The sequence below is a fragment of the Lactuca virosa genome, chromosome 5, assembly GCF_052849685.1.
Source record: "Lactuca virosa cultivar CGN04683 chromosome 5, Lactuca_virosa_CGN04683_v6, whole genome shotgun sequence".
In the NCBI taxonomy this organism is placed as follows: Eukaryota; Viridiplantae; Streptophyta; class Magnoliopsida; order Asterales; family Asteraceae; genus Lactuca; species Lactuca virosa.
Genome location: NC_136430.1, coordinates 67695759 through 67709478, shown reverse-complemented (window position 1 = coordinate 67709478; position 13720 = coordinate 67695759). Strand labels below are relative to the sequence as shown.

The 13720-nt window shown below is 37.5% G+C and overlaps 1 protein-coding gene and 1 long non-coding RNA gene across 4 annotated transcripts; one reads left to right on the top strand and one right to left on the bottom strand.

The window, feature by feature from the left end:
* Positions 1–7320: 7320 nt before the first annotated feature.
* LOC145112051 (uncharacterized) lies at positions 7321–10061 on the bottom strand. Of its 3 annotated transcripts, none has more exons than XM_079048265.1 (3): positions 9965–10061; positions 7939–8064; positions 7321–7760 (listed from the first exon to the last, which is right to left on the bottom strand). In XM_079048265.1, the coding sequence occupies exons 1-3, from the start codon at positions 10007–10009 to the stop codon at positions 7539–7541; spliced, it is 393 nt and encodes a 130-aa protein (XP_078904391.1). In that variant the 5' UTR covers positions 10010–10061; the 3' UTR covers positions 7321–7538. The 3 variants fall into 3 exon arrangements, with proteins under 3 accessions (XP_078904391.1, XP_078904389.1, XP_078904390.1); XM_079048263.1 differs by having other exon boundaries at positions 7888–8064; positions 9965–10024; XM_079048264.1 differs by having other exon boundaries at positions 7888–8061; positions 9965–10024.
* A 439-nt stretch (positions 10062–10500) lies between these two features.
* On the top strand, positions 10501–13354 carry LOC145116533 (uncharacterized). The gene is made up of 2 exons (XR_013712150.1): positions 10501–10682; positions 13019–13354. It is a non-coding gene; the product is annotated as an uncharacterized LOC145116533 (long non-coding RNA).
* The last annotated feature ends 366 nt before the right edge of the window (positions 13355–13720 follow it).

The following is a 13720-nucleotide window of genomic DNA, read 5'->3' as shown; positions in this document are numbered from 1 at the left end:
ACGCAGCCAAGGGCAAGTAAGTGTCCCAACTTCATCTGAAGTCCATAACACATGCACGTAGCATGTTCTCGAGCGTCTGAATCGTCCGCTCGCTCTGCCCGTCGGTCCGTGGGTGATAAGCGGTGCTGAAATGCAACCGGGTGCTCAACTCCTCATGAAATTTCTTCCAGAACCTGGAAGTAAAACGCACATCCCGATATGACACTATTGATGTTGCCACCCCACGACATGCCACTACCTCTCACACGTAGATCTTGGCCAACTTCTCCGTTGAAGAGCTCTCACTGATAGCCAGAAAGTTAGCACTCTTCGTCAACCGGTCTACAATCACCCATATCGCATCGACACCTCGCGCGATCCTCAGTAATGTGGTGATAAAATCCATGGAAATTTGTTCCCACTTCCACTGGGGAACCTCTAAAGGCTGCAAGAAGCCATGTGGATGCTGGTGCTCTGCCTTGACCTGATGACAGGTCAAACATCTCTCGACTACTCATGCCACATCCCTCTTCATACAGGCCCACCAATAATCCCTAGTTAAGTCCAAATACATCTTGGTGGCTCCCGAATGGATCGAGAATCTCGATCTGTGGGCCTCCTCCATCAAAATACTTCAAGCTCCACCCGTATACGGCACCCAGATACGCCCATGATAAGTCATAAGCCTACGACCATCGGTCTCAAACTCAGAAATCTGCCCAATCACCCTCTCTTTCTTACAGTTCTTTGGTCTCACGGCCTCCACCTGGGCCTCTCAGATGGTATCTAAGACTGGAGTCATCACCGTCTTCCTCATGCATACATCTCGGATAGGAGCACTCACTACTCGGCGACTCAGGGCGTCGGCCACCACATTAGCCTTGCCAGGGTGATACAAAATCTCACATTCATAGTCTTTCACTACATCCAACCATATCCTCTATCTCATATTCAGGTTGGGCTGATCCATAAGGTATTTCAGGCTCTTACGATCCATATATATGGTGCACCGAACACCATATAGATAGTGGCGCCAAATCATGAGGGCGAACACCACCGCCCCCAACTTCAAATTATGGGTGGGATACCTCATCTCGTGAGGCTTCAACTTCCTCGATGTATATGCAATCACGTGTCCCCTCTGCATCAACACGACACCCATCCCTGGTATAGATGCATCACAGTAAACTACGAAGTCCTCCGCTCCCTCGGGAAGGGCTAACACTGGAGCTTCGCACAATCTCTGGCGAAGAGTCTCGAACGAGGCTTGCTGCTCGGGTCCCCAAGCAAAAGTAACACCCTTCCTGGTCAATCTGGTAAGAGGAACGACAATCTTGGAGAAATCCCTGATAAATCTCAGGTAGTAACCGGCCAGGCCAAGAAAACTCCTGATCTCGGATGGGGACCTCGGCACCTCCCATCGTATAACTTCCTTAATCTTGGCCGGGTCGACCAAAATCCCATTCTGCTTAACGAGTTGCCCTAAGAATTGGACCTCTCGTAACCAGAAATCACAATTGGAGAATTTGGCATAAAGCTTCTTCGTCCTCAACACTCTAAGAATCTCCTGAAGATGCTCCTCGTGCTACTCTCTGGACCTCGAGTATACCAAGATGTCGGCGATGAAAACGATCACCGACCTGTCCAACATGGGCCTACACACCCGGTTCATGAGATCCATGAACGTTGCCGGTGCATTGGTGAGTCCGAAAGGCATCACCACAAACTCGTAGTGCCCATAACGAGTCCTAAAGGCCGTCTTCTGGATATCCTCCTCGCAAACTCTCATCTGATGATATCCAGATCTCAAGTCAATCTTGGAAAACCAAGATGCCCCTTGCAACTGGTCGAATAAATCTTCGATCCTCGGTAGTGGATAACGGTTCTTGACCGTTAGTGAACCATCCTTTTTCTTGACAAAAAGGATCGATGCTCCCCACGGTGAGCTACTCGGTCTAATAAAACCCTTCCCCAACAGCTGCTGAAGCTGCAAGGATAAATCCTGCATCTCGGGTGGTGCAAGGCGATAAGGTGCCTTGGCAATAGGTGCCGCACCCGCAATCAAATCAATCCGGAACTCCACCTGCCTCTCGGGAGTCACACCCAGTAACTCCTCGGGAAAAACATCCGGAAACTCACACACAACCGGAACATCGGAGATAGAACTCGGCCTCTCCATGGCAACTCTTGTATCCATCACATATGCTAGAAAGCCCATACACCCTTCCTGTAAACTCTGCCTCGCCCTGGCGGCAGAACAGAAAGCTGACCCAGATCTGGTCCCCTCGCCATACATAGTAAGCACTCCCCCACGAGGGTCTCGTATGGTCACCATCTGACGCTTACAATCAATCACAGCCCCAAACCGGCTAAACCAATCCATGCCCACTATGAAACAGACATCACTCATCGCTATCGGCACCAGATCTATCGAGAACTCAACACCGAAAATCTCCAATACAAATCCCCGGAATACATCAGTAGAAAAAACCGCATGCTCGTCGGCTATGGAAACCCTTAGTGGTCGACTCAACGCCTCACATCCGACACTAATGTGATGACTAAAGGATAAAGACACAAATGATCGACTCGCACCCAAGTCAAATAACACCAAAGCAAGCACATAACTCATAAGAAAAGTACCTATATGCAGCACAGTATAATCATAAACAAATCTCAAGATAACATGAATAAAGGAGATACGTACCAGCAACAACATCAGGCGCTACACGGAACTCCTCTGCGGTCAAATGGTATGCTCTCCCACGAGCCCTCGGGGCCTCGGCCTTCCCCGGCTGACCATCAATAAAGCGTAAAGCAGCAGGAGCAAAATCCTGAGTTGATCCCTAAGTGAGCTGAGGACACTCGGCCTTCTTGTGGCCAGTCTGGTTGCAATGAAAGCAAATTGAGAATCCCTTGGGGCAGTCCCTCGCCATGTGCCCCTCCTTGCCACATTTGTAGCAAGTCCCTTCTCGGCAAGATCCCTCGTGGGTCTTGCCGCACTTGCTACAAGTGCGGCCCTTCTGGCCTCCTGATCTCGAATCAGCGGGCTTAGCCCGCTTTGTCGTCGGCTGCGACTGTACCGGTCTCCTATCTCTCCCTTGTTGCTCTCTATCCTCCCTGGTCTGAATCTCTAGCTCAATCTCTCTCCTCCTGGCATTGGTCTGCAACTCAGCCAATGTACAATAAGACGGGTTTGCCACAAACTCCAGTATATCCCTCCTCAAGATGCTCAAATACCGGCTCACACGTGCCTGCTCAGTGGACACGTGCTCAGGGCAAAACAACGCCCTCTCATGAAACATCCTCGTAATCTCTGTCACTGACTTTGGCTTCTGCTTGAGAGACAAAAACTCATGTGCCAAATGTTCCCTCTCCACCTGGTGAACATACTCATCTCGAAACAACTTTGTAAACCTCTCCCAAGTCACTGCAGCATGATCTGTCGGAGGAAAATTAGTCGTCACAAACTTCCACCAGTCCTTCGCTCCCAAGTGAAGCTGGTTCAGCACGAACCGGACTCTCAAATGCTCTGGACATGAACATGTATAAAACCACCCCTCAATGTCGGAGATCCATCTCATGGAAGCGATCAGATCCTGCGCCCCATCAAACTTAGGTGGCTTCGTGTTGCTGAACTCTCGGAACAACAATGAGTCACCCCCTTGTGGCCTCGAAGCAGTTAGGGCTGTGGTGGCTGCGGCAGCAGCAGCCTCCGTAACAGCAGCGTATCGCTCATCAAACGTCTCAATCAGGGTGGTCTTGATAGACCTGAACATCTCTGGTATAGCTTCTCTGATAGCTGCGGCCACCTCCTCATGTATGATCCTACGGATCTCCCCGTCACTGGTACCACTACCCCCGGGGTTGTTGTGGGTAACCACCATAGCGTCTCTGAAATACAAACATGAAAATCATCAGAGACTAGCTCAAGCACGCACGTCATTACCCACCCCTACATGCTCCTTAGTATCCTAAGGTTCTTACTTGGGTCGCATACAGATCCGGTGCTTTCAGTAGTACGGGCCCAATACTACCTTCCACACCATCCTGTAATCGTCCCAAGTCCTCCTCCTAGGATCCTAATTCACAAGTACTATATCCCCACGGATATCAACTACTCTCTCGATAGATACCTCAATGCTCATCTAGGCACCTCTCCTAGATTACTCAAAACTCTCTCTAAAGATTCCTGCTGTGTTTCTCCCTACTCAGTACACACATAGAGTAAATAGCAGATAAGATTGATCAATAGCATACCCTAGGCTAAGGCATCATGAATCAAACAAATCTAGCCCTAATTTCTGAAGTACCTAGCCTATTCTCTAGCATGCAACTCTAATATCTCATAATATATAAACAAATAATGGTATTTTGGGAAATCACCGTTCGGGCTCTGGCTGATTGTACACACTGCTCCGTCTCGTTTTCTCTTTAAAACTCTTACTCGTTTTAGAAAAATCATTTCTTTTTAGAAAATTTTTCTCAAATCCTCGGTTTGAGTCCAGACATACCCGAGAGTACATCTGAATCCCTCAAACCAAGGCTCAGATACCAACTTGTAACATCGTAAATTTTCAAACAAATTTCTCGTTTTCAAAACCACATAATTCTCGATATCACATTTCAAACACCACAATTGTCAAATTGTTACAAACACAAATTCATAAATTGTTCGATAAAATCCAGGATCCTCAAATCTTAAACTCCATCTCGTGTGTACAATCAAGCCGGCGCCTTCACAGCTCGGGTCGGACCCTCCAGTCTTATATCTCAGTGAAGACCCTCCGGTCTCACAACTCGGTTTGGACCCTCCGGTCCTAACTCAATAATGCACAAAATAATATAACATATATCACAAATACAAGATGCATAATATCACATAACTCAATATAAGCGCATAGGACCCTCCGGTCGATAACTTAAATAAGACCCTCTGGTCACACATCATTACCACTCAGGTAAGTGTAGTGAGAAGACTCACCTCGTAAGTAAGCAAGTAGATCTAGCACCCCAAGAACAGTCTAGACTCCGCCTACATAATATAATTATCTCTAATCAACAATTTGTAATAACCACCAGGCTAACTCTACCACTAGGTCCCAAAAGGGTGAAAATACCATTTTACCCTCAATGGTCTCCAACAATCCACTATTGACCAAACCCTAAAATTCAATGAAGGTCAACACTTGAGTCAACAGTCCATGTTGACCGAACTCGGCGAGTGCACCTATGTGACTCGTCGAGTTCCTCCTGTCCTCAGAAAGTCAGGAAAACCACAACTCAAATCGTCGAGTTGTCTCACCAACTCGTCGAGTTGTAGCGCGTTCAGACTATCGGGAAACCCTTGCTGACTCATCGAGTTTGCTCATGCACTCGTCGAGTCCCTCTAGACCAATTTTCATTTCGACGATTCTAAGCAGAAATAATTTCCCAAACTCCAAATCTAGCCTCCCAAGGCTGAAATACCATGTAAAGCTGCAAGCTTTACGTCCATGCATGACATATAGGTCTCAAAATGCCATAATAAGCTCTATATGGGGTCTAATGCATAAAAGCTTGTCTCTAGCTTGATAAAGCTTGGATCTTTGGACTCAAGGGACCTCCTTCAGTCCAGATATGATGTCTCCGCCTCATGCCATGCTCAAATGACTCAATACCCTAAAGATGGATGGAAGAAAGCCCTAAAACTCCCTAGAAAGAGAACTAACAAAAGAAATGATCAAAGTGGTAGCTTTTTACCTCCAAACAGAAGCTAGCACCGAAAAACTCTTGATCCAAAAGCCTCTTCTCGATCCAAGCCTTGATGCTCTTCACTCCCCCTCCAAATGTGCACTAGAATACTCAAAGTTAGCTTCGCTCTCTCTCTCTCTCTCACACACACACACACACACACAAAGAGATACACATGAATAGGGTTTCTCACAGAGTGTTGGGATGATAAGGGAGGCGGAAATGAGGGCTTAAGGTCCTTTAAATAGGACACAAACCCTGAAAATTAGGGTTTTCTCACCCAGTTCCTACTCGTCGAGTCGGGGTCCTCAGACTCGTCGAGTAGACTCTAAAAGTCCTGCGGCTATCTCAATCTCTACTCGACGAGTTGTGGCCTCCAGCTCGTCGAGTTCCCTTTTCAAAGTGAATATAATTAAATAATATACCTGGGATTCGGGATGTTACAAATGTAATTAGTCACATGTCTATATTTTCCACTACATTCAAAAGTTTTTTAAACTTATGGTTATTAATGTGCAATGCCTTTTTATTTTTCACTTATTTATTATACACATTGTAGCTAGATTAGTAGTATTTAAGTAAGTTTTGATTAAAAAATCATATGTTTGAAAAGATTTGTAATTCAAAATGAAAGAGTTGAAAAAAAAAAGTTTTGTCGCATCAATGGTTATTTCAACACATATTCTTTATAACAATGTTTATATATATCAAATGTATGTTAATTTCTAAATATTTATTTTGAATGATTTATAAGTGTTTAATAAGTTTTATTTGATGTAAATGTTATAGTATATGTTGTATTGTTTTTATTTTATTAAAAACATAGTGTTTTTCCATACTATTTGTTATTTGTTTTATATACAAATCGGCATACGTTTTATATATAATTTCCACAACTTAAAACGTTCTATAAAATTATCAAAAGTTGTATTATTATTTTTTATACTACTTTGTATTTGTTATATATAGAAATCATTATATGTTTGATATATAATTTACACAACATAAAACGATCTATAAAATTATGAATAATAGTGGAAAAAACTAATGATATAAATTTATTACAATTAACAAAACTAATATGTTAATTATAGAGTTTATTTTGCTACTGACATTGGTTTTTCATGTATAAATATTAAATCATAATTTATAAATGTTATTATTTAATCAAATAATTATATTCATTTGCAACACGCCGGGATTCGACTAGTATATATATATATATATATATATATATATATATATATATATATAATATGCATAAGTTAATGCAATGGTTGAATAATGCGGATTGTGGAATGACTAATTGGTATTCAATGAAGTAAACTTAATTGTAGTGGAATTTACTCTTGAAGTTCAATAGATATGAATATGAAGTTAATAGTCTTTGAGCGTTCAAGTGGAAAATTGAACTTTTTAATATAAATTGATTAACAAAGAAACAACTTTTTCTAAATATGTTTTTTTCGGAATTGTGTGGAGTTCAAACAATTATAAGAAAAAGAAATCATAAATTGTATAAAAAATAGAATGATAAAAGTAACAACCATTAAACTCTATAAAATTGACTGTATTTTGGATGTCCTAAGAATTGATCATGACAAAACATGAAAAGAAAAAACGCATTTCTTAAAGAAATCTTGATATGTTGGTGAATGACAACTATGACCATTTAGTATAACATAAAACTAGGAAACAAAACAACACCAAAACATATATTAGATTTATTCTCTCATACCCTTTTCTCAATTCTCTCTTGTAGGCCCCATTAATTTCATATATCTTGGCCCGATCATATGAAAATAATATTAAAGGACCATGCAAAACTAATCGAGAATAGGGTATTTTTGGGAATTCTTAACAATCTTGGATAGCGCAGCTTGGCCAAGATCAAGGCCACAAACATCAGCAAGCTGAACCAGATACAACAAAACATCAGAGAGTTCTTCCTCTAAATGTTCCTTGTCATCATTGCTCCAGTTTGGCAAACCTCTCTCCACTTCTCCTTTCCATTGGAATATCTCTGATAACTCTCCCACTTCCCCTACCTGCCATCAATCCATTAGAATCACCAATCATCTAATATTTTTCTTGTAATATACTTGCATAAATGGTTAAAACTTATTTAAGATAATTAAATACATATGATATCGATCAGAAGTTCTAACTAATTACCAAAGCTAAGAGGAGATTTCTTGGGCTGTGGTACTGATCCCAGTTCCTTACTTTAGCAAATTCGGCAAGCCTATCTCTGAGTTCTTCCAGTGAAACATCCTTGAACTTTCTGCAAAGCTTCTGGGAATTCTCCATCTTCAAAGCTCCTATGTGTATTATTATGTTACTTCTACACTTCTATTTAAAGCCAAACTCAACAACGTTAGCATGTGAGAGAAAGAAAAAGGATGGGGGTAAAGTGACAAGATGTCACTAACAAGTAACAATTAAGTATAGTTTAGAATCTACACATAAAAATGATGATTTTTTGCATTATCTTTATTCTCAATTAAACCGCACAATAAAACATGATAGTAAAGATCATAATTTTTTAATAATTCAATAATAAAATAAGATATTTTAAAATGAAATTATAATATTATATTAAAAACATAACAATTTTAATATTTAATTAATTAGTATTTAGTTTCTAAAAATATATTATTTAAGAAATTTGATAAAAGAAACGTGATATTTTTGAATATAAGACCATCCGTTATACCCACCACATATGTGCTGGGTGCCACATCAGCACCACATTCTCTACCACTAACTATGAGATACTTACCACTAAACACACCACTCCACCTCATTTTTTTATTTAAATTTAATTCAAAAATACATTAAAACACAATAAAACATATTTTTTTAAATTAGTTTTTTATTCAATAAAACATATTTTTTTATTCAATAAAACATATTTTTTTTAAATTAGTTTTTTATTTAAATTTAATTCACAAACACAATAAAACATATATTTTTTTAAAATTAGTTTTTTATTCAATAAAACAAAGATTACATTAATTTAAAACACACAACATAAAATAAAAAAAAATTATAATAATAATAAATAAAAATGCAACCACAAAGAACTTAAACTAGTTTTAAACCGTTATTTTTAATGACTAAATTTTGGGGACTCTCTCAATTTTCGTCAAGCTTTGATGTGTTTAAACGGCGTGTGTTTCGTGTCTTCATATTGGTGCATGACCACAACAAACGGGTCGGCTTCGTCCACGTTGTTTATAACAAAGTTATAAATCTCATTGAATTCAAGGCATTTTACCCTCATGTCGCAAAACTTGGAACATATTTCATCAAGATTACGACTTTGGCAACCCATTAAATCATGGAAAACGTTTCCAACTTTTACCCAAAAATTAGGAGGTATTTCTGGGTCTTCTGAAACAGCTACCCATGTTAATGCTAAGTTCTCTTCTTCATTTTCTGACCAATTCATTCTTTTAGGAGCCATTGGCTTTGAGTTTATGAAGCAAAAGAAGTGTGTGATTGTGAGAAGAAGAAAAAAGAATTGTGTGAGTAAAATGAATGAATAAGTGTGGTATTTATAGAAGTGGTTTAATGTTGTTTGAATAGTAAAATTAAAAAAAAAAAGATTTTAACCCTAAATATGACCTTTACTGTGGCACCCAATCACAATTTCCGTTTGCATTCGTTGTCCCGACCACGGCTCCTCACGACCACGAACCACCACTAGCCACCGGGATGGTGTGCACGGTCGTGGTTCGTGACCAGCTAGACCACGAACCCGTCCGTTGCAACCATACCAGAATGGCCTAACATGCATTACGAATACCAAAACGCGCGCTATTAACTTGTGCTAGTTCTCGTCACACAAATGTTAATGAAATATTTAAATTCGTTACGTTTTGTATTTTTGTAAACGTTTCATTAATCAATTTCAGTTTTAATTTTCATTTTCTTTAGACCATTATATCATAGATATTCATCAAAACTAAAACACTATGTGTTTATGTCGGAGAAATGTTGTATAAAATATGTACAGTTTTACTTTACGGAAAAGCTCTAGGCTTCTTTATGTACACCTACTTTCACCCTCTATCCCAACACAAATGTCCCCAGTTGTATTTTTTTTTTTTTTTTTTTTTTTTTTTTTTGCGTAACACATAGTTATTGGACATAGTATAGGGTGTTATAAATAGTAAAATCATGTAGACTGTAGACATATTGAAGACACTGTTATAAGACAAGTAAGGGCTTGTGCAAATTCGAATACCTTAAAAACAGAACGAGGGGTCCCAACTCCTGCTGCTCTACACATGGATGGTGACCAGGATCTACATATGATATATCCTCGATCTTGCGAATCCTAACTATTGCAAATCTGATATGGACTACTATCGGATAATTATGTCTAAAAAAGAAAGATTGATCACATGATGTTAAGTGGTAAGGCCAAGCATATGTCGGCAAAAAGACAATATGGTTGTTTATGACCACATGTTTATCCTTGATATGCTTTTTTGGTCTCTTTATATTACTACATGCATCAATATATATGCTTTCATAGTCGGCAAAAAGACAATATGGTTGTTTATGACCACATGTTTATCCTTCTTGATTAGTGATATGCTTTTTTGGTCTCTTTATATTACTACATGCATCAATATATATGCTTTCATAGTATATATATATATATATATATATATATATATATATATATATATATATATATATATATATATATATATATATATATATATATATATATATATATATATATATATATATATGCTAGGTCCCTTACGAAAACATAGGATTGCCAAGTAAGTACGTCAGCAATCCACTTATCCCAAAGTAACTGTGTTAGGTATATATGACATGATGTAGATCGGAAGTGAGACTAAATACGAGAAGGTTAAGGTCTTAAGGAGGTCTGCCGTCTGCGTATCTCAACTTAGAGAAAATGGTTCGATTCTTTTTGGTGGGTTAAGGTAAAGCCTCAATTGTCAAGGATTCTTATGTTTCTTAATCAAAGCATAGCTTTATATATATATATATATATATATATATATATATATATATATATATATATATATGGACAATTATTGTGTGGATGCTTTGTTGCAAAACTCAGCCTACTCGGCCGATTACTCGGAATCGGCCCTCCACCGAGGCGAGTAATGTCAACTCGGCCAAAAAACTCGGATTTAGTCAAACTCGGCCAAAAATCGGTCAAACTCGGTCAAACTCGGTCAAAAATCGGACAAACTCGGTCAAACTCGGCCCTACTCGGTCTTACTCGGGCCTACTCGGTCAAACTCGGCCAACTCGGTCAACTCGGTCAAAATCGGTCAAAGGGTCAAAATTGTCATTAAAAAGAGAAAAAAATCAAGAATTTCAAGATTAATATGTATAATGCACTTAATGATTTATTATTTAGCACAAACATGTGATTATTACTACATATATATATCTTAAATTTTCAGTAATTATTCACGTAGTGAGACAATTGTGTGTATTTCAGTTTTTATGTATTCACCGAGGCGAGTAATGTCAACTCGGCCAAAAAACTCGGATTTAGTCAAACTCGGCCAAAAATCGGTCAAACTCGGTCAAAAATCGGACAAACTCGGTCAAACTCGGGCCTACTCGGTCAAACTCGGCCAACTCGGTCAAACTCGGTCAAAGGGTCAAAATTGTCATTAAAAAGAGAAAAAAATCAAGAATTCAAGATTAATATGTATAATGCACTTAATGATTTATTATTTAACACAAACATGTGATTATTACTACATATATATCTTAAATTTTCAGTAATTATTCACGTAGTGAGACAATTGTGTGTATTTCAGTTTTTATGTATTCACATGTATCTAATTTTTGTTATATATTTCAATCAAAGTATGATTTTAACTTATGATTTTGACATATATAATTTTCCAAAAAATATTTCTATATGAATTACCGAATCCGAGTACTCCCCGAGTACTCCCGATTACTCGCTACTCCCCCGTCGGCCGAGTAGGTACCGAGTAGCGAGTTCTACAACCTTGGTGGATGTAGGGATTAATATGAACCAATTATTTTAAAAACAATGATAGGGTAAAATCGTAATCTTAACTATTAGTTAATTTTGGTTAATTTTAAATCAATTAATTTCACTATAAATAAGATAATCAGTTTCATATCTTTAACCCTACGTCCGTTCAGCCACAAATCACGACCGCCTTCTTAACCATTATTGTCATTGGATCGTACCAACACCAACAGTCGTCTTCATCTTGGAAGCCAATCTCCATAAATCAAGAATCATATCTCCTCATATTAAATCAAGGTAGGCTTAACTCCGTTTGTTACCCTACAATCATCAGACGAAGTTCTTATCCCCTTTTTCTCTAAAACGATCGTACTCTTCCATTTTCTCCTCTCCGCCATCGTCAACAACAACCACCATCATCGCCTCATCACCTTCATCATCACCATCGTATAATGTTTTATTTTTTGGAAATTGTTTAGATAATGTGGAGGAATAGGTTAAGTCGAAAGAATTGAGAGTCGATCAACTCGTAAAATTAGGTTTCCCAGTGCCAAATGTTTGGATTCATACCGATTTATCTGGTCAGTCTCCATTTATTTCTCTAGTTTCATTACTATTTGATTGTTGATTGGGATGTGATTTTTTTATTTAAATTGCAAATACGTTGTTGCTCAGTTACCGATTTTGATTTTTATATAGATATTTCATCATCTTTTTATATGATTTTTAGTTATTGATTATTCCATTCCACGAATTTAGTCCAAAAGTTGTCTTGAATCCTCACAATAATTATTATAGCATCATCTATTTATGTGATTTTCGATTGATTATTAATTGTCTGGGGAATTGGTTTCAATTATGTGGTTTATTGTTCACTTTTCAATGGCTTAAATTTCTTAAATTTTTTTAAGACCATTAACAAAATTATTGTTATTGTTTTGAACAGTAAGGTAATTATGATGATTTCTTTTGTTCATCGTTCGGTAGAGTAGGATTTATTGTCTAAATTGATTTGGTAATTGCAAGTTCTATTGATTGTTTATTTTCTTAACCTATATCAAATCTCTTAATTGTTAGTTATTTTTCTTAAAACACAATGGTGGTTTTTATAGCTTGTAATAAGAAATTACAAAATTCATGTCTCAAGTTATGCATGGATAAGTGTATTCTGACAGAATGTCTTTAGTGTATTCTGTCAGAATGTCTTTGTATAAATATATTCTATTAAAATGTCTTTGTATTTCTTTAGGTTTAGTCTTCAATTACAAACAAATTGGTTTATTTATTCAGGGTTCTTAAAGAAGATCGGGTGATGTGAACTTTTTCTATGGTTAGGAATCAAGTGAACTTGAAAAGTGATTTCTCTAGTGCTTTTTGGATTGGAAAAAAAAGATCAAACGCAACTTGAATTCAGGTAAAAGATCAAGTGCAATGTGGTTTTTGGTAGAAGAAGAAGCCATTACAACAAGGAGAGTGAGATTCTTACAAGAATTTAAAGAATGTTTTTCTAAGATTTTTTTTATTATTTTGATTTATTTCAGTTTCTAATTGTATTTTAAGTTCATTCTCTAAAAGTGTAAACAGATTCTGTAAAAATATCGTTTACATTAATATTTTTACCATTCAGATGCTATGTCATTCGATTCATTCTTGGAGAATGATTTAAAATGTTTTGAGATTCGTTCTTAGTTAACAAAACATCAATATTTCAAGATTCAAGACTTTTTATTAGTTTATGTGTGATATTCTCATAGAATGTCATTGTAACACAATATCATTCTAACAGAATAAATATGGTTATGATTAAAAACGAGGTTTGAATTGAAATTGGATTAATTTTAAAAAAAAAATTAGATTTTTAATATTAAGAGAATTAATTATACCTTAAATTCCAAAATTTTCCTTTGTTAAATATAGGTTAATTGACTAAAATATCCTTATAATGAAATTTGTGTGATTATATAGTACATGTTATTCCATTGTAATATCATA

What these genes read in the sequence shown, in the direction of transcription:
- LOC145112051 (XM_079048263.1), bottom strand. Translation starts at nt 10,009, where the DNA reads ATGTGTAGAGCAGCAGGAGTTGGGACCCCTCGTTCTGTTTTTAAG. An exon ending in CCCCTCGTTCTGTTTTTAAG is followed by an intron (nt 8,065 to 9,964) that starts GTATTCGAATTT and finishes GGCTTTAAATAG; the next exon opens with AAGTGTAGAAGTAACATAAT. An exon ending in GAAATCTCCTCTTAGCTTTG is followed by an intron (nt 7,761 to 7,887) that starts GTAATTAGTTAG and finishes GATTGATGGCAG; the next exon opens with GTAGGGGAAGTGGGAGAGTT.